The sequence below is a fragment of the Vipera ursinii genome, assembly GCF_947247035.1.
Source record: "Vipera ursinii genome assembly, chromosome: 14".
Taxonomy (NCBI): Eukaryota; Metazoa; Chordata; class Lepidosauria; order Squamata; family Viperidae; genus Vipera; species Vipera ursinii.
The window spans coordinates 4,729,908-4,752,953 of record NC_139527.1 but is presented as its reverse complement, the minus strand read 5'-3'; the positions used below and the strand labels follow the sequence as shown (position 1 = coordinate 4,752,953).

The window sequence follows — 23,046 nt, the reverse complement described above, 5'->3', positions numbered from 1 at the left end:
AGGTGGGGAACGACGGCACCCTTTATGACTTGCGGACTTGAATTGAATTGAATGCTGGCTCAAGAATTCTGGGAGTTGAAGTCCACAGGCCATAGAGCCATAGTTCCCCACCCCGACCTAAACCAGAATCCTCTTCCTAAACATTACACTTTCAGCTGGCATTGTGTGTTTGAGAATCCACTCTGCCCAAAGGACACCAATTTGGAGAAATGTCCACTAGATGCATCCTTCAAAAGATCTTCATACTCAAAATCTTGGACCGACGTGTTTGGCTACATAGCCCTCTTTTAAAGAATCGCTACACACCAGCTCAATTCATATGGCCTTAAACAAACAGAAACACGCACTCAGGTGCTCGCTTTAAATAAACCATCTGCTTTTATTTGACTTTCCTCTGTACAAAAATCAATTTATCCTTGCGTTTAAAACCTTTCCTTGCTTATAAATCTACATCTGAGAAAACCAGGTTGAGCTGGCCAGATTCTCTGCTAATTCTCTTTGTCCCCGTTAGGATCCTTTTGTTGCTTAGCGTTGACCTTTCTCATTTCTTCACAAGAGGGAAGTCACACCTGCAAAAGAAAGACACGACAAGTTGGCCTCAAGCTGCAAGACGTTTTCATAAAAGCGATGGGTCATACTGGCTGAGCAGAGCCCTGGATTGCACCAATGGATGGACAGGTAACATAAATGGATTTTCTGCCCTGTAAAGCAGAGTTCTAACATTTCAGATCTTTATTTGGAAAACTGAAAGAGGGAGAAAGAAGGAAGGGCAATTAGTCCTGGCTGGTGGTGAACATCTAACTCATTGTTGGTTGGCCATCAACAAGAGGAGGGGCTGTAGCTCATTGTGAATGTAAGTGGGAGAGAACAGAGGCAAGGAATTCTGGGAGTTGAAGTCCACACATCTTCAAGCTGCCGAGGTTGAGGAACGCGGCTCTAATATGACCTGTCAGCAATGCCCCTTTGGTTCCTACACAGGCCAAATTCTTCAGCTCAAGAATTAATGGACCCATGTTTGCCCTCAGGATTCAAAACAAGGATCCTATCACAGCATTTCAACCTCCACCGCAGATCTAAAAATGACCATCTGGGGGTAAGAGAGACTTTAAAACCACCATGGAAGCAGAGGTGGGTTCAAGGGTTCTAGGTCACCACAAAAGGTCTCCAGAAGCACAACGGACTTCTAAAAAATTATTAGATGGTCAGGCCCTTGTGATGTCTCCAATGTAATCTGCAGGGGCCTAACCACCACCACCACCCCCGTTGCCCACCCAGGCACCTAATTTAAATCCTCCATCAATCTAGCTGCTTCGGACATCCGATGAAGTGAGATGCAGCTCGTCAAAGCGGATGCCTTTTCATAAAACGTCTGGGGCAACCGGACTCCTGCAATTTCCAAGATGTCTCCTTTCTTCTCCATCATGGTAACACTCACCGCTGGCTTCCTTGCATTGCTTCAAGGCCTCGTTGAAGCCCTCACACAAGGTCAAGTCACTCTGGTTAGTAGCACAGTCCAGGAACTGCCTCATCTCGTAGAGGCAAGGTCCATACTGGGATGGCTGATGGGTTGGTATCTGCCTGGATTCCTGGAGACAGTCAAGGAGAGACATTCAACCTCCCAAGGTAAGCGCAGGTAGTTTGGTCATGTAGGTAGCCCTCAACGTACGGCCACAATTGAGCCCAAAATGTAATGTTGCTAAGCGAGACGGTTGGCGGGCTTTTGCCCCATCTTACCACCTTTCCCGCCACAGTTGTTAAGCGAATCACGGCCGTTCTTAAATTATGAACACGGCTGTTAAGTGAATCCGGCTTCCCCATTGACTTTGATTGTGAGAAAGTGACCTTGGGACGCGGCAGTCATAAATACAAGTCAGTTGCCAAGCATCTGAATTTTGACCATGGACGTTAAGTGTGTGTGGGGGGGTAAACCCGGTCGCGCGTCACTTTTTTCAGTGCCGTTGTAACTTTGGGTGGTCACTACATGGACTGCTGTAAGTTGAGGACTATCTATACAGCTGGCTTAGGTCAGGTCAGATGGTCATTGGTCATAAGTCGCTTCTAGTGTTGTAGCTTTGAAGAGTTGTTCAACAAGTGGCTGTAAGTCGAGGACTACCTATTGAGCCTTGTTCCCACCAGGATTTATGGGGCTCCCACCCTTATGCCATTTAGGAAACGGCAAAAGAGCTTGACCACTCCATCAAGATGGCTCTTGGGCTGGCTCAAGGTCCCCCAACCACCTTCTCTGACACACACACACACACACACACACACACACACACACACACACACACACACGGTTCAGGTCCAGCATCTCCACCCCAAGACCCATCTCCCAACATCCCTTCCTCCTTTCCTACAATTCCTTCTTTGGGATGATCCCCCCAAAGCAGACTGTCAAATTTGAAGCATAGTTTTGCTTTTCCACTTGCCAACAAACTTGAGGGGTGTGTGTGTGTAAGGGAAGGGAAATAGAATAGGGACTCCAGAGACCGAGAAGTCAGACCCCCTGAGAATCAAGGACAGTTCAACAGATGTCTGGCCAAACTCAAGAGACACTTTCTCATAACAATAGTTTAGCACTTAATCGGGCAACGTGACCTCAACCAAGAGGCAGAAGGGGTGGGGTTTTTAACCAGAGCTGGTTTTGCTCTCATCAGTGCCGAAACGATGTGCTCAATAAAGTTTTGCATCGAAAGATTGGATCGTCTCGAAGGTACTTGCTTGGTTGGGGTTCGTCAGTCGGAAACTTGACCACAGACCTCACAAACGCTACTCGGGGACTTTGTGGCGTGTGAAGACCACCCACCAGGCCTTGGACCCAACTCCACTTTACACGTGTCGTGGGAACTGGGCCTGGAGTTCATCCATCTGAGCCTCACCTGGACAGGGCTGCTAGCCACTTTCGCGGGCTGGGAGGAGCTGCTGTCGCCACTGAATGCCCCCGTCAGAGCGCCACCGACCACGTGGCCCACGGCGGAGCCAACAGCCACTCCTGCTGCTGTGGTAGCCATCTGGGCCATCAAACCAGGCTGCTGAGGTGGAGCAGGGGTGGCCATGGCGGAAGGAGGAGGATGAGCAGGAGGTGAAGCATGAGAAACCGCTGGACTGTTAAGATGGAGAGAAGAATGGAGAAGGTGAGGTTTTTTTTGTAGCCTTTTATTTATTTATTTATTTGTATCCCACTTTGGATTATTTTTACAAATAACTCAAAGGGGGCAAACATATCCAACAGACGTCCCTCCTCCTATTTACCCCACAACAACAAGCCTGTGAGGTGGGCTGAAAGAGAGAGACTGGCCCAAAGTCACCCAGCTGGCTTTCATGGCTAAGGTGGAACTAGAATTCACAGTCTCCTAGTGACTGGCCCAAAGTCACCCAATTGGCTTTCATGCCTACGGCGAGACTAGAACTCACCATCTTCTACAGATTGGCCCCAAGTTACCCAGTTAGCTTTCATGCCTAAGACGGTACTAGAATTCACCGTCACCTGATGATTGGCCCCAAGTCACCCAACCAGCTTTCATGCCTAAGGTGGGACTAGAATTCCCAGTCTCCTGCTTTCTAACCTGGTGCCTCAATCACTGCAGCAAACTGGCTGTTTACAGGAAGGGGGAAGGGGAAGAATGGTGTTGTATAAGGTTGCATCATCTCCCATCCAAAGTGAAGGAAACCCATATCCTTTGAGGTGGCCTGGACTATATAGCCCATTATCCCCAACCAGCACGAAAACACCCCCCCGACGGGAAGAGCTTCTGGAGGGACACAGATGTCTCATCCCACGCCCTGCATTTCTGTGAGCTTCTCTTAATAAGGGTTTAATCCGGGTTGTTTTCTACACAAGCTTTAGTCCTTGACCTAACGACGATTTATTTAGGGACCCATCTGAGGTCGGCACAGCACTGAAAAACAGTGGCTCACAAACCAGTCCTAGCCCTTAGGAATGTCCTAGCATCCCCGTGGTAACGTGATCCAAATTCGGGCACTCGGGAACCCTGTATTTGCGACGATTCCCACATCCCAGGATCACGTGATCGCCACTTGCAATCTTCCCAGCCAGCGGCGAAGCTGGTTTTGCATAACAAGCGGTGTCTTTCATTTAACAACTTGTAAGCGATTTGCTTACTAACCACAATTAAAAAAAACAAAAAAAACCCACAAAACCTTGTTCAATCAGGCCTGGCTCATTTACCTGTCTTGCTTAGCAACAGAAATTCTGATCCTGTGGTCGTAAGTCGAGAACTTCCTGTATTTATTTGGTTTCTCTCCTGCTTTCCATTCAGGAGCTCAAAGCAATATGCCCAGCACTGTTTCCACCCATTTTCCCCAAAAACAACAGCCCTGGGAAGTAAAATGAGCTGAGACTTAAGTTCCCCCCCCCCAGGCAGACTCCTCCGTGGCTGAGCAGAGACTAAAACCTCGGTCTCCTGGATCATGCGGCTCTTGGGTTTGTCGGCTTAGATCCCGTTTCTCATCTGACCTCTCCTCTCGATTCCTTTTTAGCTGAATCATCCAGAAGGCTGCAAGTCTGGACCAGCAAATCTCCTTTTCTATTAACTCCTAATCCCCCAAGGTCACCTGCTTTTCCAAACGTCTTAATATGTGTGTGCATGTATATAGACTGTGTATACGTGGGTCATGTACGCATAAGGGTAGATGTATACTTTGAAATACGGTAATAGAAAATGCTCGTGGCTCGGGTTTTAGATTTTGGGCAGTGGTTTGCTCTCCAAGCTTGTTTTAATTTAGCTTCTGAACGTTTAGGTAGCCTCATCAGGATTTTCCTGTCCTATTTTCCTTAGCTTATAAAGGTCTTGTGTGATAGATAGATAGACAGACATGGAAGATAGATAGATAGATAGATAGATAGATAGATAGATAGATAGATAGATAGATAGATAGATAGATAGGTAGGTAGGTAGGTAGCCTTATCAGGATTTTCCTGTCCTATTTTCCTTAGCTTATAAATGTCTTGTGTGATAGATAGACAGACAGACAGACATGGATGATAGATAGATAGATAGATAGATAGATAGATAGATAGATAGATAGATAGGTATAGATAAGAGATAGCGATCCCTGTCTTCCCCAAGACGGGGACTCCTGAGCATGCACAGAGCGCTCCCCATCTTCCTTCCTCGGAGGGAAGAATCCCCAAGGCTCCCTTCTCAAGAGAGGGAGAACCCCCAAAGCTTTTGAAGCCGGTTGAAACCCACCCGTGGCCTTTTAAATACACCCAACCCCTCTGCTCCCCGAGACGGGGCTCCTGAGCATGCACAGAGCGCTTTTCCTGCCTTCTGACCTTGGGAGAGGAGTCGTTGGGCTTCTATCCAGGATGTGTGTTGGGGGGGGGGGAGAAAGAGTACCAGGAGCAAAAGTCGTGTCCAGTACACTCAACCCCTCCCCTTCTCGAGACAGGGCTCCTGAGCATGCACAGAGCGCTTTTCCTGCCTTCTGACCTTGGGAGAGGAGTCGTTGGGCTTCTATCCAGGATGTTTGGGGGGGGGAGAGAAAGAGTACCAGGAGCAAAACCCGTGTCCAATACACCCAACCCCTCCCCTCCTCGAGACGGGGCTCCTGAGCATGCACAGAGCGCTTTTCCTGCCTTCTGACCTTGGGAGAGGAGTCATTGGGCTTCTATCCAGGGTGTTTGTGTGGGAGGGGGAGCGGGAGAAAGAGTACCAGGAGCAAAACTCGTGTCCAATACACCCAACCCCTCCACTCCCCGGGGCTCCTGAGCATGCACAGAGCGCTTTTCCTGCCTTCTGACCTTGGGAGAGGAGTCGTTGGGCTTCTATCCAGGATGTTTGGGGGGGGGAGAGAAAGAGTACCAGGAGCAAAACCCGTGTCCAATACACCCAACCCCTCCCCTCCTCGAGACGGGGCTCCTGAGCATGCACAGAGCGCTTTTCCTGCCTTCTGACCTTGGGAGAGGAGTCATTGGGCTTCTATCCAGGGTGTTTGTGTGGGAGGGGGAGCGGGAGAAAGAGTACCAGGAGCAAAACTCGTGTCCAATACACCCAACCCCGCTGCTCCCCGAGACGGGGCTCCTGAGCATGCACAGAGCGCTTTTCCTGCCTTCTGACCTTGGGAGAGGAGTCGTTGGGCTTCTATCCAGGGTGTTTGGGGGGGGGGCGGCGGGAGAAAGAGTACCAGGAGCAAAACTCGTGTCCAGTACACCCAACCCCTCCCCTCCTCGAGACGGGGCTCCTGAGCATGCACAGAGCGCTTTTCCTGCCTTCTGACCTTGGAGAGGAGTCGTTGGGCTTCTATCCAGGGTGTTTGTGTGGGAGGGGGAGCGGGAGAAAGAGTACCAGGAGCAAAACTCGTGTCCAATACACCCAACCCCTCCCCTCCTCGAGACGGGGCTCCTGAGCATGCACAGAGCGCTTTTCCTGCCTTCTGACCTTGGGAGAGGAGTCGTTGGGCTTCTATCCAGGGTGTTTGGGGGGGGGGGGCGGCGGGAGAAAGAGTACCAGGAGCAAAACTCGTGTCCAGTACACCCAACCCCTCCCCTCCTCGAGACGGGGCTCCTGAGCATGCACAGAGCGCTTTTCCTGCCTTCTGACCTTGGGAGAGGAGTCGTTGGGCTTCTATCCAGGGTGTTTGTGTGGGAGGGGGAGCTGGAGAAAGAGTACCAGGAGCAAAACTCGTGTCCAATACACCCAACCCCTCTGCTCCCCGAGACGGGGCTCCTGAGCATGCACAGAGCGCTTTTCCTGCCTTCTGACCTTGGGAGAGGAGTCGTTGGGCTTCTATCCAGGATGTGTGTGTGTGGGGGGGGAGAGAAAGAGTACCAGGAGCAAAACTCGTGTCCAATACACCCAACCCCTCCCCTCCCCTCCCCTGGGCTCCTGAGCATACACAGAGCGCTTTTCCTGCCTTCTGACCTTGGAGATGAGTCGTTGGGCTTCTATCCAGGGTGTTTGTGTGGGAGGGGGAGCGGGAGAAAGAGTACCAGGAGCAAAAGTCGTGTCCAGTACACTCAACCCCTCCCCTCCTCGAGACAGGGCTCCTGAGCATGCACAGAGCGCTTTTCCTGCCTTCTGACCTTGGGAGAGGAGTCGTTGGGCTTCTATCCAGGGTGTATGTGTGGGAGGGGGAGCGGGAGAAAGAGTACCAGGAGCAAAACTCGTGTCCAGTACACCCAACCCCTCTGCTCCCCTCCCCGGGGCTCCTGAGCATGCACAGAGCGCTTTTCCTGCCTTCTGACCTTGGGAGAGGAGTCGTTGGGCTTCTACCCGGGGGGGGGGGCGGCGAAAGTGTGTCCAGGACCAAAGCCGGGGTCTTTTTTTTTTTTAGGAGGGGAGGCTGGGGAGGGGGTGGGCTTCGTCCCCCCACGCCTACCTGGTCGCCGTCGGGCGGGAGGGGACGCTCCGGCTGCCCCTGGGCATGGCGAGGTCGCTGGCTGCGGTTGGCCCGGCTTCGCTCCGGCAGCCGCTGCGAAAGAGACGCCCGGAATCTCCTTGAAACTCGCTGTGACGCAACCGCGTTCTGGAACACCCCCCACACGTGGCTCGGAGAGGCTCTTCTGCGCAGGCGCAATCCCCGGGCGCTCGGCTCCTCTCCTCCCACCACAGCCCCGCCCGTCTCTCGGCCCCAGAGAGCTAGGAAAAGTCTAGAGTAGAGGTAGGCAACCTCGGCTCTTTTAGGACTCATGGACTTCAACTCCCAGAATGCCTGAGTCAGCTATGCTGACTCAGGCATTCTGGGAGTTGAAGTCCATGAGTCCTAAAAGAGCCGAGGTTGCCTACCCCTGGCCTAGAGCGACCAAACGACCTAAAAATTCTCACGAGACTCTTTTTAAATGAAAATATATATATATATATATATCCATCCATCCTTCGGGTCTTTTTTTTTCTTCCCTTTTTTTTTTTAAATACATCTCCATTAGAATTTTGAGGTAAGGAAAGGAAAACTGAAGGGAAAAAAACTGAAGGAAAACAAAAGGGGGAAAAACGGAAGGAAAGGAAAACAGAAGGAAAGGAGCAAAGAAAAGAAAAAAACGAAAAATAAAAGGATTTTTTTTAAAAAAGGGAAACACGGTATTGTTCAGGGACGGATATAATTTTTTAAATTGTTTTTAACTTTGGTGTTTTTGTTTTTAATCACCCTGTAAACCGCCCTGAGTCCTTCGGGAAAGGGCAGTATATAAATGTAATAAAAATAAAAAAATAAAATAAATTTTGACTTCCCGCCAGTTCTCCTGAGGAATGGCCATATTACTCCTTCCCCTCCCCCCTCTAGGATCCTTTCTAACCCACAAATTATATTTATAGAATTTATATGCATTTTACACATTTATATTTAACATTACATATGCATACAAAATTTAAACCCCCTAAATCAAGTTTCTCAATCTGTTCCAATTCTGAAATTCAGTACCTCAGCCATGCCGGCTGGGGGATTCTGGGAGTTGAAGTCCACCTGTCTTAAAAGCGGGATTGAGCAACTCCGCCGTTCAGTTCGTTTTTTTCTTTCAGCAAAAAAAAAAGCCCCCAAAAGCCTTGTTTCCTTTTTTGCTCTTATTATCTCTCGAGGTAATTTCTCTAAGAGACATCCCTAGCAATTCTAAATGGAGAATTCCACCCAGGAATACATTTTATGACTGAGAAGTGTCCAATTTTCGTTATCTATGGCTCCTTTTGGACTTCCTCATCTTAGGCCCAGCATAAAACTCAAAAGGTCATTTAATGGGGATTTTTTTTTCTACCTCGGCACCCTACTCCTGGCATCACTGGGAAACAAGAATAGGGTCTCCTGCTTTGAGCAAGGGGTTGGACTAGAAGACCTCCAAGGGCCCTTCCAACTCTGTTATTCTGTACAGGTAGTCCTCAACTTATGACCACAATGGAGCCCCAAATTTCTGTTGCTAAGTGAGACATTTCAGTGAGTTTTGCCCCATTTTGGACCTCTCTTGCCAGAGTTGTTAAGAGAATCGTTACAGTTAAGTTAGTAACACGGTTGTTAAGTGAATCTGACTTCATTGACTTCGCTGGTCAGTCGCAAAAGGGGATCACCCGTCCGCGGGACACTACAGTGGTCATAAATATAAGTCAGTTGGCAAGCATCTGAATTTTGATCATGTGACCACAGGGCTGCCGCCATGGTCACATGGAAAATGGCCCTAAGTCAACTTTTTTCAGTGCTGTTGTAACTTTGAATGGTCACTAAATGAATTGTTGTTAAGTCAAGGACTGTCTTCTGCTAGATAGAATTATACACTGCAACAAAGTCAGAAGTCCAACAGTTATTAAGTCAGTTCACTTGGACAAGGCCTTAATACCCACTTTTTGCTCAGAGGTGTCAGCAAAGATTTGGGGGAAATAAAAGCCCTGTGTAGATTTGTAAAATAAAATAAAAATAAATTCTGTTGTTTTCTACTGTCCAGGCTGACAGGCTGAGAAATGAAGGACAATATTTTTCTTTAAAAGTTCCCTCAATTGAAATTATGTTCTAGTCTTCTTCAGGGGAAGGTTTTCAGCAATCTTGGACAAACACCTGTTTTATTTTATTTAGAGCATTTATATTGAATTCTGGGGGTTTTCCAACCAGTAATTGAAACAATAGCAACAATAAAACCAGTTGAGGATCGGAATCCCGTTTTGAAAGACCAGAGATTGGAATAGACCTCTCCCATCTCATAACCAAGTTAACTTGATTACTGAACTAACCAATTCTGGTATCATACAATACAGTCAATAAGCTAAGTTATGGGAACGATTAAGCCATCGAAAGCCTAACTAAAGTTAATGAGCCAAACTTTGCGATGCAATTTTTCTGGTTAATCCAACCTAGGTATCTATGAAGGAGCAGCATAAAAAAAAATGAAGACAAGCCTCCTTTTTAATTGAAAAGTTCTCAAGAGCAACGCAAATCCATGAAGACACAAGCTTTCGCTTCTCAAGGGACAATATCAGTGAACATGGGAAAACATCCAAGACTTGCTATGTACTCTACTTAACAGCAATTTAGAGGGGGGAGGGGAAGAATTACATCCAGAAATGTTATTGGTAAAACGAGAGAAATCCACCTTGAACAATCCTGGCCTTCTAAATCAGATACGAGAACTTTTATATCCAGTAAGAGCAGAGTTCATTGAGATAAAATCAAAATCTAAACAAACTAGGTGAAACTGTGGATCCATTGGCCCAATTCCTCTTTAGTGGAAAATCACAAGCAGAAATTACAGGATGCTTCAGTTGCAAACCACAGTGAACCACATCTGCCTCAAATTACGGTAAGAGATGCTTATATTCCAATTTTATGATATTTTCCACCTACCTGGCGCCTTCCAGATGCATTGGGGCGGGGTCCATAATCCCATTGCTGGCTAGAAATACTGCAGTTATCATTCCACTGAGTCTATAGGAGTAAAGGTTGCGGTGTTCTACACAAAATTGTTGGCACTTGTGCCCTTTTTTTTAGGCAAGGCAGAGGAACAATTCCCCTTCACAACCACCTAAGTCAGGGGTCTTCAAACGTGGCAACTTTAAGACTTATGGACTGGAACTCTGAATTCTGGGAGTTGAAGTCCACAAGTCTTAAAAGTTGCCATGTTTGAAGACCCCTGAGCTAAGTTATAGAAAATGAGTGTTTTCTATTCTCAGGATTGAAGCTTCTCAAAAGCAGCAATGCAACATACAATTCAGTTGCAGGTTGAAAAAAAAACCCTTTTAAAACAATAAAGGTTGCCGATTAAAGGGTCCACAATGAATTAACATAGATTAATGTTACCGAGTCAATGGGAGTCATCTTCAGCAATGCATCCGGAGTAAACCAGGCCATTTATCCTAAGGGAAGAATTTCCAAGAAAGAGGAACTAGGGCACAACACAAAGGCAATTTTATTTCCCAGAGAGCTGCTCGTAGAGTTTGGGCACGTAGTCGTCCCACTCGGCTTGGTAGCAAGTGCCCGCGACAGGGGAACCCAGCTTGTATTTCTTGCGGAAAGCCGATATTTTGAAATTGCCCCGTTTGTCCCCCGAGCGGTTGCTCAGGATGGGCTCGTCGCAACTCAGCTGCTGGGGCTGCTCGTAGACCAGCCACACATAGCGGTGAAGGCCTGAAAATGGACACGAGGGAAAACAAAGAAAAACACCAGAAACCCCTTTAATGAGGGTTCAATTCAGCCCTGCCCGATGTCAATGCTGCAAACATTGACATGTTTTTTGCACTGACAATTTAAGAGACAGCCTTTTGTTTAAACTGCTTCACTCTGAATCTTGAAGGGAGGGAATTTTCTAACAACTATTTTGAGAAGATTAGAAAAGCCAGCGTACAGAATGGGAAGTGAAACCTCCTATGTAAAACTAATTGGATAATGTGATTTATGACGTGTAGATAAGGGCGGGGATTGTGTGTGTGTTACAATGGGTTTGGGGAGAAGAGACTTCAGATTCTGGCATCCCTCCATGAGTGCCGATGTTTTGTTTCTTTATTAAGACTTTTTAGATAAACAATGCTTGCATTTTGTTTGAACTGTTTCATTTATCGGAACCATGACACCTGCCTCCTCAGAGCGGTTGGGAGTCAAGCAGCATGTAAAATTTTGAAGACGGATTGGATGAATGGGAGGATGGAGGGATGGATGAGAGGATGGATGGGAGGAGGGAAGGAGAGATAGGAGGGAGGGAGGAATGGGAGAATGGATAAGAGAATGGATGGGTGAGTGGATAGGAGGAATGGGATGGATGAGAGGATGGAAGGAAGGACAGGATGATGATGGAGGGATGGGAAGATGAAGGATGGGAGGAATGCAAGAATGAATGAGAGGATGGGTGGATGAATGGAAGGCAGGATAAGATGATGGAGGGATGAAGGATGGGAGGAATGGAAGAATGAATGAGAGGATGGATGGATAGGAGGAAGGACAAGATGGAGGAGGGATGATAGGATGGGAGGATGGATCATCTATCATCCATCCACCTGGCCACTTTTTGAAAGATAATGCATACTGAAAGGGAACTTACCTGTTCCTTTCGGCGGCCCAGATCCAACATAGTCTGACAAAACATGCCCACTGCTGATATCGTTGCCTTTCATGTTGGTCACCAAAAAGTGGTGCCACTCCCTAAAACAAAAAGAAGAGAGTTGGGTCCCCGTGTCTGCAAATCCCACCTTGCAACACGCTGAGGTCCCTCTAAAGGAGGGACTCCGAGCACTTTCCAAGCACCCCCAAAACTCACTCACCTGAATTTGGGGGTTTTCCTGCTGGGAGCATCAGGATCCGTAAGAACCAACGTGTAGAATTTATCCGGGCTGCAATTATCCCACTCTATCAGGGTTGGCCGATTCTTCACCTGCCCAAACAAAACAGAATTTTATTTTACTTTATTTTTTGCTCCGCGTTAAAACAGGAAAAACAAAGACGGGCCAGAAGAAATGTACATTGACTAAGGCAGTTCTGTAGTAAGAGTTGCCCATTTTTCTCCCTTTGCAGACAACCTGCATTTTCAGCAAATGATAACAAACAAAAACATTCCTGTTCCAGAAGGTGGGAACTGATGCTTACAGCAATTGCTCTCAATCTCAGCCACTTTAAGATATCTGGACACCTGCTCCCAGAATTCCCCAATTGATAGAAGGGAATATTTGTAGCTCAGGGTTGAACTCTAGGATCCATGGTGCTCTCTGAGCTTGGTGGCTTTCTTGCAGACGTTTCATGACCCAAACTAGGTAAAATCATCAGTGCTAAAAGGGAGTGGGATTTGTGGAGAGGAAGGAAGGAAGGAAGGAAGGAAGGAAGGAAGGAAGGAAGGAAGGAAGGAAGGAAGGAAGGAAGGAAGGGAGTGTGGGGTCCTGGGTGTTCTCTGAGCTTGGCTGTTTCCTTGCAGACATTTCATGACCCAACTAGGTCACATCATCCGTGCTAGAATGGAGCAGCGTTTGCCGTCATTTTTATCTACTGGTGAGCAGACAAACCAGCGAGCTTTATATAAAATAAAAATGAAAGCAATCCCCATTCCCTGCTAGCTCTGATAATGTGACCTAGTTTGGGTCATGAAACATCTGCAAGGAAACCACCAAGCTCGGAGAGCACCAAACACGCCACAATTCCCCAACAGATGTAGTTTTAATAGTAACCCCCTGGATTAGCGATCTTTACCTTGTGAAGGGGACGATGGGCTGTGTTCAGCGGGAGGTAAGATAATGAGATTTTAAGCCACTCTCCTTTACACAGGTCAGCGTCATAAATTAGCTGGCCTGCATCTGGATAAATAATCTAAATAATAATCTAAATAATCTTGCTATATTTGAAAGTTTCATTTAGCATTTGTATAAGTTTTGATGTGATATTAGTATTGCTTGTAGTCATTTTACATGAGCTAGAGTGCGATAAGACTTAATAGCTTATTGTTGTTAGTATATGGTTGTTTATGATTGCTTTTACTTTTATACCTTGTATTTAGCTCTGGGAAGTCGGGGATGGGGGAGGAGGGAAGGGGAGGGGGGAGGGGAGGGTTAGGGAGGGCTAGGAAGGGTTGGGTGGGGGGTGGGGGGGAGGGCTTGTTAAAGATAAAATGTATTGAAAAACTTTTCAATAAAAAAAAAGAAAGGCAGTCGATTTGACCCAAAAAACAAACCAACAAAAAGCCATGGAAAGCTGGACATCTGCAAACGGGGAAGCTGGATTAATTAACATTAAAGCACCATTTCGCCGTCCCTCTCACCCTGCTACGCCTCACACACACACCCGAAGTCTGCAACGGTTAACTGTCCCAAGGCAAATGGATTTTGCATTGCACGCACTTAACATTCGCCGGGATCGCCTCCAATTTAGCTCAAGGTCCCGTCTCGGTTTTGCAAACGCGCGTGCGCGCGGCCTTCCCCCCCCCCCCCACCGGCCTTGCAACGGAGGGAGAATTGCCAAGATGGGAAGATGCCATCTTGGCAATGGGTGCCTTTATATTTTTAGGTTTGGGGTTGTTGTTTTTTTTTTAAAAAAAATCTTTCCACCTTGCTCTTCTCTCTTCTACTTTAAGGCCAGGCCAAGAACGTGCAATAAAAACAGTTGCGCGTCTTTTTTTTTTCTTCTTCTTCTTTCCCCCCCCCCCAAAAAAAAATGCCACTCAGGATTCTCTGGCCTGCCAAGGTTCATTCCTAAAAGGAGACCCACAATTGAACGTTCAGATGCATGCTTTTTTTTTTCCTTGGGGTGGGGGTGCGGAAGGATTTTCCCCTTGCAAAAAACCGAGCGAGTCGTCGTATCCAAACGGGACTTGCTTTCCCGGTTGCAATTGTGGCAGGTTGGCGATTTGCAGCGAAGGGGACTGCGGGATCCTATACGGCGGGGTTGCAAATAGCTGGGGGGGGGGGTTTACAGGAAAAAAAACAAACCAACCCTGAAATGCTCCTTTTCATTGAATCTTTGCAAAACGGGGCGCTTCCGAGCTCCTTTATGGAGACACACACACACACACACACACACACAACAGCTGCAAGATTTTTGCGGACTGGATCTGGAAGCGCCGCGCAGCCCCGTTGCATATGGAGAAAACGTGCATAGAGATTTTTCTTCCTTTTTTTTTTGCAAGGGCAAAAAGGCGACGCAACTTTGCAACCCGCGCCGGCGGCCCCTTTTACCTGGGTCGGTGTAAGCACTTGTCCGAGCTCCTCGATTTCCACCGACCCGTAGCGGACCCGCAGAGGATGCACCGGCTTCTCTTCCACCTCGGGGAGGCTTAACGAGCCTCCCCAGCCGCTCAAATCTACCGGCATGGTTGCACCGAAGCTCCTCTTGCCTGCTCGCTGCAGCCAGCAAAGGTAGCGCGCAAGCCTCATTCAGCCTAATACGGAGACTTCGGAGTGGCAGGTTCCTCCTCCAATCCCAGGGCAGCGGGACCCTCGTTCTTGCTCCCATTGGCTAAAGCGGGGAACAGAGGCTCGGCCCTGTCGGAAGAAGGGGGCTCTTGGGAATTGAAGTCCCGGAATTCCGGCTGGGGTATTCTGGCCGTTGAAACCCACCCAGTTTAAAGTTGCTGCGGTTGAGAAGCTGCTTTTATAGAGCGATTCAAAGCATACGAGCATTGCCAAGTTTTGCATTTGACCATCCCGTGATGATAATTCATCTCGGAAATCTTCATCGGGATAGTTAAACAAAAAAAAAGATGATTTTTTTTTCTAAAGCCATGCCTCTGCACACTTTGGGATTTTATAGTTTCATTTAGCTTCTCCAAGGGCCTTCTTTCAAATAAACGTCCGAAATTTCTTTTGAGTTCCTTAAAAAAAACCCTTTTTAAAGACGACGCTAATAAATGTTAGGAGGTTATGTTTTAAATCGATAGGGTCCTTGGTGCTCTCTGAGCATGGTTGTTTTCTTGCAGAGGTTTTATTACCCAACTAAGGTAACCCTGTCAGTGTGTGGAATGGAGGAGGAGGAGAGGAAGAAGAGGAAGAGGTGTAGGAGGAGGAGGGGAAGGGGAAGGAGAAAGAGGGGAGGAGGAAAGGGGGGGAGGGGGATTGTGGGGTTCCTGATGTTCTCTGAGTTTGGTTATTTTCTACAAGATGTTGCACTACCAAACTAGGTAACCTCATCAGGTGGGGATTCAACCCCAGGCAGCACATCTGGCTGTCTCTCTTCACATGCTCGCCCACAGTTAGCAGCCATGCTTGCAGAGATGATACGGTTTTTTGTTTTTTTAGCTTGGCACACTGCACCAAAAGTGAATGACTCATGAGGGACGACTCCAGAATAAGCAAGCAAACTCAGTCTTGATGGATTCAAAGCCCGTGCCTGCCCTATCATGGGTTCAGCAAGCTCAGAACCACAAAAACCACAGGACTTGAAGGGACCTTGGAAGTCTCCTAGCGAGTCCGCCCCAAAGGCGGGATTCAAATGCGCGAACAACCGGTTCTCTGTGTGGATGCTGCTTCCGGAAGTCCATTCTGGGCCTGCGTGACCAAAAAAAAAAAATTGCTACCGGTTCTGCCAAAACTGGTGAGAACCGGTTGAATCCCACCACTGGTCCACCCCCACCATTCCTGCCCAAGGCAGGAGAGCTTATTGCCGTGGTGGCGAACCTATGGCACGGGTGCCACAGGTGGCACGCAGAGCCCTCTCTGTGGGCACGCGTGCCCTCGCCCCAGTCCTAGCGCTTCAGCTGGGTTTTATAAAATCTTTTCGCTTTAGGCCTCCGCCACCGTGGGGAAAAAAAAGGTTCAATCAATCAATTTCAACTTCTCATGGGGAAAAAAAAGTTCTCGCAAAGTTGGAATTGATTGATTGAACTTTTTAGTCCCACCCAGTCTGCCGTTACCACTGCAGCAGCGCCCACCCATTGGGCCACACCCACCCATTGGGCCACGCCCACCCAGAACCCGATGATACATAAGTGGGTTTTGGGTTGCAGTTTGGGCACTTGGTCGCTAAAAGGTTCGCCATCACTGCCTTGTTGCATCCCTGTCGACCTGGTTCTCCAGTCTACAGGTGTTAACAGGAAGGTGTCACTTCCTGCCTTACACCCCAGCCCCCAAAGTGATCAGGGATTTGAATCAGCCCCCATCTTCCCAGCCAGATTAAAATGACATCAATGTAAGAGAGAGACCCAACCTAGGATTAAGAAGAAATTTCATGTCGGTGAGACAGACAATCATTTCCAGACGTTGTGGGTTGCTCCAGCCCTGGAGGTTGTCAAGAAGAGACTGGACAGTCATTTGTCCAGAATGGTGTACGGTCTCCTACCTGAGCCCCCAAGGTCCCTTACAACTCTGTCATTCTATATTGGTAAGTTTCATGGCTGGATCCTCGATCCAGCTGTAGAGCTAGTCCTCGACTCGCGCCAGTTCACTTACTGACCGTCCAAAGTTAAAATGGCACTGGAAACAAGGGACTTAGGGCTGTTTTTTCCCCACAACGGTGACCGTTGCTGCATCCCCTGGATCAACATTCAGACGCTTGGCGACTGGCTCATCTTTACGACGGTCGGTCGCAGTGTCCAGGGCTCATCCGATCAACTTTTTTTTTGGCGACTTTCTGGCCAGCAAAGTCCAATGGGGAAGCCAGATTCACTTAACGACTAACTGTTACTAACAGTTACTAACTTAACAACGGCAGTAATTAATTAATTAATTTGCCGCAGTGGCAAACCAAAGTGGCAAAACCTAACTCACTCAAGCAAAGTCTCAACGACTTACGGTACTTTGCGTTGGGTGGCGGGGAAGTTCGCCGCCGGCCGGCGCCAGGTAAAGCAAACAGGAGCGAAGGGCGTCGGTCGCAGCCGCTCCGCCTCCCACGGGGAAGTCTCCCCGCCTCTCTTGTCAACGCTGCCCGCCCTCCCGGCCGTAAATCCGCGGAGCTGCGCCGGCTGGCTTCGGCTCCCCCCAGTCCGAGCTGCCATGGCGAGCGGGCTGGTTGCGAGCCTTCTCTTCGTCCTGGCACTTTCCGGGCGCGGCGGCGATGCAGGTAACCCCTTGGCCGGGGCCATCGGCAGGGCAGGGCAGGGCAAGACAGGTGACACAGCGCCAGGTTGGAGAGATGGCCGGGAAGAGCCGAGGTTCCACTTGGAGAGGAGACCACGAGGAGATTTTTCCCACCCACCCCCTCCCCGGGAGGGACTACACTAGACGGGGACTCTCCCGCTGAAGCATCTTAAGCCTCGCCAGGAAGAAGGAGACGTCGCCTTTGCTTTGGGGTTTTCTTCCCAAACAAGGATGTAACCTTTCCCTTCTCGCCTCCTTCGCTTTCCGAACTTTCTGCGGGACGGAATCGCCGACCCCCACCCACCCCTCCCCTTTCGCCTTCGTCTGACTGCGTAAAATCCGGCTGAACGCGCGGGGAGTTGTTTGCAACGATCAGGAATGCTTGGCGTTAAAGAGCTCGTTGTTCCGCCAAGTTTTAGACAGGTCGGGATTTAGAGGTTGCAGCGTCATTTGTCTCCTTCCCTCGCAGCCCCCGCCCCCGCCGCAACTCCAAAATTTTCAGGAATACTGCATACTTGGTGGGTTTCCACCCCCACCCCCCAAAAAAGAGCTTCTGGTCACAATTGCCTGCTCTTTGATTTCCCGAAGTCTAAAGAGGGGAGGTGGGATGCAGAATTTTTCCAGGATGATTTTAATCGCTTTTCTAACTGTTGGGTTATGGCTGGGGTGAGGGAGGGGCAATTGATAAGTTTGCCCTGTTGCGGTTAGGAAGGGGGACAAGAAGGAAAGCACTTTTATGAGAAAGGAAAAGGAGAGAGAGAGAGAGAGAGAGAGAGAGAGAGAGAGAGAGAGAGAGAGAAGGAATGTGAGAAAGAAAGAAGAAAGAAAGAAAGAAAGAAAGAAAGAAAGAAAGAAAGAAAGAAAGAAAGAAAGAAAGAAAGAAAGAAAGAGGGAGGGAGGGAGGGAGGGGGGAAGGAAGGAAGGAAGGAAGGAAGGAAGGAAGGAAGGAAGGAAGGAAGGAAGGAAGGAATAGGAGACAGGTAGAATTACAAAGTAAACTAGAATTAATTTGTGAGACAGTCACAATTCAACCCAGGTTCTTCCTGGTTAACCCCAACCCTTTAGTGGGTTGTGATGAATTTATGGGCGGATTTTCAGTGCTTTTCAATCTGACCCCATTCAACAAAGCTAAACAGACAGACAGAATGAAACATTTAAATCCCTGCTTTTGTAGGCAGAGTTCTGAGCAAGGAGTGGTACTGTTGGACAGAGAGTTAATAATAGAGCAGGATGAGTTTGCATTCTGCTTGGCAAGGAGAAGAGACCGAGCTCTGCTTTTATGGAGAGTGCAACTATGATGTTCTTCCCTTGTCTCATATCAGCTTCCAAGAGTTGATGTGATTTCAGCGCACATTGTTAAAACCTAGCGTACTGTGCCTGATTTACTCAAGTGTAGTTAAACCGTGACTTAGGGTGATGTGCCCAATGTATTTGGTGTTTATATCCCACCTTAATTACTTTTACAAATAACTCAAGACGGTGAGCATATCCATCACATCTTCCTCCTCCTGTTTTCCTTGCCACAACAACCCTGTGAGGTGGGTTGGGCTGAGAGGGAGAGGGAGTGGCCCAAAGTCCCCCAGCTGGCTTTCATGGCTAAGGCGAGACTAGAACTCCCAGTCTTCTAGTGATTGGCCCAAAAGTTCCCCAACTGGCTTTCCTGCCTAAGGTGGGACTAGAACTCACCGTCTCCTGCCCGAGTGGCCCAAAGTCACTCAACTGATTTTCATGCCTGAGGCAGGACTAGAACTCACCATCTCCTGCTGATTAGCCCAAAAGTCACCCTGCTGTTTTCCATGCCTAAGGTGGAACTAGCACTCACAGTCTCCTGGCAATTGGGCCAAAGTCGCCCTATTGACTTTCATGCCTAAGGCGGAACTAGAACTCACCATCTCCTAGTGATTGGCCCAAAGTCACCCAAGCTGGCTTTCGTGCCTAAGGTGAGACTAGAACTCGCCGCCTCCTGGTTTCTAGCCTTCTGCCTTAACCACTAGACCAAACTCTCTCTCCGTGCAAGGGTAGATGGATGAAAACTTAAGTGTTTCTCAACTTTGGCAACTTTAAGGCAGGTGGACTTCAGCTCTTAGAAATGAGAACATTTTAGATAAATAAACTTTTATCTCCCGCAGAAACTGAAGAAGTGGCGGTTGGCGAAGTGAATGGGGAAGTGACCTTGCGATGCTGGAATGCGTCTTCCGAGGTGTTGGTGGTGCAGTGGTTCCACGGTGAGCCCGGTGCCATTCCCATGCTCTTCTCCTCGGATGGAGAACTCCCTTCGGATAGCCGCTTTTCCCTGGTGGGAAACAGCTCCTTGCACATTTCAGGATTGCGTCTAGAGGATGAAGGTCACTACTTATGCAGGGAGATCCTGGCTGAGACCAACCATACACACAGGATCCAGTTACGGATGGCCGGTAAGTCTTCATCCTTGCTTTCAAAAATGGCCTGGGTGCTCGGCAAATAGAACAGGACAGGACATTGGACAAACGTATGTGGGTATAGATGTTGCATTAAGTCAACAGTTGCCAGCCCAACAAGGTAGGTCAGACAAAAACAAAAAAACTCAGTGTGCCATGTAGGTCAGGACCAATTCACATGAATGCTTTGCGGGGGGGGGGAGATTTTGTATCTCCAGTTTAACGAAAAGAAGGACTAGGGTGACATGATAGCAGTCTTCCAATACTTGAGCAGCTGTCACAGAGAAGTGGAGATCAACCTGTTCTTCAAATCACCTGAGGACAGGACAGGAAGTAACAGATGGAAGCTTATCAAAGAGAGATTCGACCTGAACAGAGGGATTTGAAGATTAGTGGTGTTTAGTTTAACCTGTTGACTGTTTTTTCATCTATCTATCTATCTATCTATCTATCTATCTATCTATCTATCTATCTATCTATCCATGCAAAATACAAAATACAAATATATACGTAATGTTTAGTTTAACCTGTTGACTGCTTTTTCATATATATATATATATATATATAGGGCCGGTGCTCATCTCCGTTTCGAAGCCAAAGAGCCAGCGCTTGTCCGAGGACATCTCCCTGGTCATGTGGCCAGCATGACTAGACGCCAAAGGCACATGGAGTGCTGTTACCTTCCCACCGTAGTGGTCCCTATTTTTTTTTCTATTTTTCTACTTGCTTTCGAACTGCTAGGTTGGCAGAAGCTGGGACGAGTAACAGGCGCTCACTCTGTTACGAGGCACTCGGGATTCGACCCGCCTAACTGCCGACCTTCTGATCGACATATATATATATATAAAGAAGAAAAAGCAATCAACAGGTTAAGCTAAACGTTTCACATATATTTTTCAGCATTCAGCCAGAGTGGATCCTACATGTTAATTCTTAAATTTAATTGGACACTTTTTCTTGCTTTTTTGTACACTATTTTTTTTCTTTTGTTGTTGTTAGGGTTGAGTGTATCTTTTTGTTTTGTTTCATTTTGTTTGTTTGTTTTACTGTTCTGTTTTTTATTCTCTGTGATAAAACAATAAATTATGAGAAAAAGAGAGAGAGAGAGAGATTCAACTCTAGAACTAAGGAGAAATTTCTTGACAATGAGAACAATTAATCAGTGGAGAGACTTGCTTTCCAGAAGTTGTGGGTGCTCCATCACTGGAGGTTTTCAAGAAGAGACTGGACAGCCATTTGTCTGAAATGGCATAGGGTCTCCTGCTTGAGCAGAGGGCTGGACTAGAAGACCTCCAAGGTCCCTTCCAACTCTTGTTATTCTATTACTTCTATTGTTTTTCTCCTCGAACCAAACAGACAAATTTTTCCCATTTCTGCGAATCCTGACACTTATGCAATCCCTTCCACAAGATTTCCACATTCTCTCCAGTGTTGTGCATACAATAATCTTGCTATAGTTACCAGATTACAACCCCTATCTTAAACTTCTTATTTGCTTTCAAGGTGTGACTGGCTGGTAGTTCTGCTGTTTGCTTGTGGAAGGCGAGAGCCGCACCCATTTTAACCGGTCCACAACTGCATCTACCAACCGGGGAAGATTTATAGGTGCACAATACAGTAGTCCTTGACATATGACTGCAACTGGGAAAAGAATTTTTCCATTGCTAAAAGAAGTTAAGTGAGTCACACCCACTTCCGTTGCTAAATCAATCATCAGCTGCCTGGTCCAGTTAACTGCACTGATTTGCTTCACAATCATAGCACAAATAAGGTCATCAAATCAGCCCTTATTCGCTTAACAACGTCCTTGCTTAGCAAAGGAAATTCTGCTCTCTGCTATGATCGTAATTTGAGGAATACCTCGATGTATGCGAAATTGCTTTTTTCCAGCATCAGAAAGACAGGCTTTGTTTCCATCCCAATGTTTCTCCAACAGCTCTTCGTTTTCAAGAATGCATCCTAGCCACGCTATTGAATCAGTGTCAACACAGTTTTCACATTTTACCCCAGAAACAATTAAATGATTTTTTAATTGATTTTAATTGAGAGCCGGTTTGGTCTGTGGGTCCAAGGCACCAGCCTAGAAAATAAAAGACCGTGAGTTCAAGTCCTGCCTTAGGCATGAAAATCAGCTGTGTGGCTTTGGGCCAATTACTAGGAGACTGTGAGTTCTAGTCCCGCCTTAGTCAGGAAAGCTGGCAGGGTGACTTTGGGCCAATCATCAGGTGGCTGTGAGTTCTAGTCCCAGTTTAGGCATAAAAGCCAGTTGGGTGACTTTGGTCCAATCACCAGGAGACAGTGAGTTCTAGTTCTGCCTTAGGCAGGAAAGCCAGCTAGTTGACTTTGGGTTAATCCCTTTTCTTCAGCCCAGCCCACCTCACAGGCTTTTTTTATTGAAAAGTTTTACAATACATTTTTTTAACAAAACAAACCCCTCCCAGCCCCCTCCCCTCTCCCCAACCCTCCCCAACACCTCCCTCCCTTCCCCCTCCCCCCTCCCCGACTTCCCAGAGCTAAATACAGGGTATAAAAATACAAACAATCATAATCTACCTTATGTAAACAACAATAAACTATTAAATCTATCGCACTTTAACTCTTATAAAATAACTACAAGCAATGTAAATATCACATCAATACTTATTCAAATGCTAGGTGAAACTTTTTAGTCCCATATTTATTCTGGATATAATCAATCCATTTTTTCCACTCCACAATATATCTCTGTTGCGAATGGTCTTTCAAATACGCCGAGATCTTTGCCATTTCCGCCAGGTTGGAAACTTTTAAAGTCCATTCTTCTATAGTCGGCAGTTCTTCCTTCTTCCAATATTGCCCTACTAAGAGTCTTGCTGCCGTAATTAAATTCAACATCAACTTAGTGTCCACAACAGTAGTATCAGTAATAATGCCCAGTAAAAACAATTGCGGACAAAACTTTATCCTTTTCTTAAATATCTTTTGCATATTCCACCAGATTTTAATCCAAAAAGCTTTAACCTTTTTACAGGTCCACCATATATGAAAATACGTTGCATCTTCACCACCACACCTCCAACATTTAGGCTGGCAGTTCGGATAACGGGGCTGGACTAGAAGACCTCCAAGGTCCCTTCCAGCTCTGTTCTGAATGATTGTGCACAAACTGTGTTGGCTGCCACCCGGCCTTTGGGTGCAATTCAAGTTGCCGGTTGTTACCTTGAAAGCCTTCC

The 23,046-nt window shown here is 47.4% G+C and overlaps 3 protein-coding genes across 3 annotated transcripts in view; 1 reads left to right on the top strand and 2 right to left on the bottom strand.

Moving 5' to 3' along the window:
- Window positions 1-355: 355 nt before the first annotated feature.
- On the bottom strand, window positions 356-7,521 carry CHCHD10 (coiled-coil-helix-coiled-coil-helix domain containing 10). Its single transcript, XM_083373936.1, has 4 exons — window positions 7,345-7,521; window positions 2,880-3,105; window positions 1,436-1,586; window positions 356-569 (listed from the first exon to the last, which is right to left on the bottom strand). Exons 1-4 carry the CDS (start codon window positions 7,389-7,391, stop codon window positions 550-552), a joined length of 444 nt encoding a protein of 147 aa, XP_083230062.1. The 5' UTR covers window positions 7,392-7,521; the 3' UTR covers window positions 356-549.
- A 2,304-nt stretch (window positions 7,522-9,825) lies between these two features.
- PEBP1 (phosphatidylethanolamine binding protein 1) lies at window positions 9,826-14,794 on the bottom strand. The gene is made up of 4 exons (XM_083373901.1): window positions 14,583-14,794; window positions 12,189-12,298; window positions 11,969-12,069; window positions 9,826-11,061 (listed from the first exon to the last, which is right to left on the bottom strand). Exons 1-4 carry the CDS (start codon window positions 14,778-14,780, stop codon window positions 10,844-10,846), a joined length of 627 nt encoding a protein of 208 aa, XP_083230027.1. The 5' UTR covers window positions 14,781-14,794; the 3' UTR covers window positions 9,826-10,843.
- Window positions 14,795-17,333: 2,539 nt separating this feature from the next.
- Window positions 17,334-23,046, top strand: part of VSIG10 (V-set and immunoglobulin domain containing 10) — a gene marked incomplete at its 5' end in the record, with an annotated part of 13,369 nt that continues 7,656 nt past the window's right edge. Inside the window, 2 exons of the mRNA XM_083373575.1 lie at window positions 17,334-17,400; window positions 19,547-19,831. Coding sequence (XP_083229701.1) covers window positions 17,334-17,400; window positions 19,547-19,831 — 352 coding nt within the window. The remainder of the gene's footprint in view (window positions 17,401-19,546; window positions 19,832-23,046) is intronic.

What these genes read in the sequence shown, in the direction of transcription:
- CHCHD10 (XM_083373936.1), bottom strand. Translation starts at nt 7,391, where the DNA reads ATGCCCAGGGGCAGCCGGAGCGTCCCCTCCCGCCCGACGGCGACCAG. An exon ending in TCCCGCCCGACGGCGACCAG is followed by an intron (nt 3,106 to 7,344) that starts GTAGGCGTGGGG and finishes CCATCTTAACAG; the next exon opens with TCCAGCGGTTTCTCATGCTT. An exon ending in GCAATGCAAGGAAGCCAGCG is followed by an intron (nt 570 to 1,435) that starts GTGAGTGTTACC and finishes TTTCTTTTGCAG; the next exon opens with GTGTGACTTCCCTCTTGTGA.
- PEBP1 (XM_083373901.1), bottom strand. Translation starts at nt 14,780, where the DNA reads ATGAGGCTTGCGCGCTACCTTTGCTGGCTGCAGCGAGCAGGCAAGAGG. An exon ending in AAGTGCTTACACCGACCCAG is followed by an intron (nt 12,299 to 14,582) that starts GTAAAAGGGGCC and finishes TTGTTTGGGCAG; the next exon opens with GTGAAGAATCGGCCAACCCT. An exon ending in TGGGCCGCCGAAAGGAACAG is followed by an intron (nt 11,062 to 11,968) that starts GTAAGTTCCCTT and finishes GTCCATTTTCAG; the next exon opens with GCCTTCACCGCTATGTGTGG.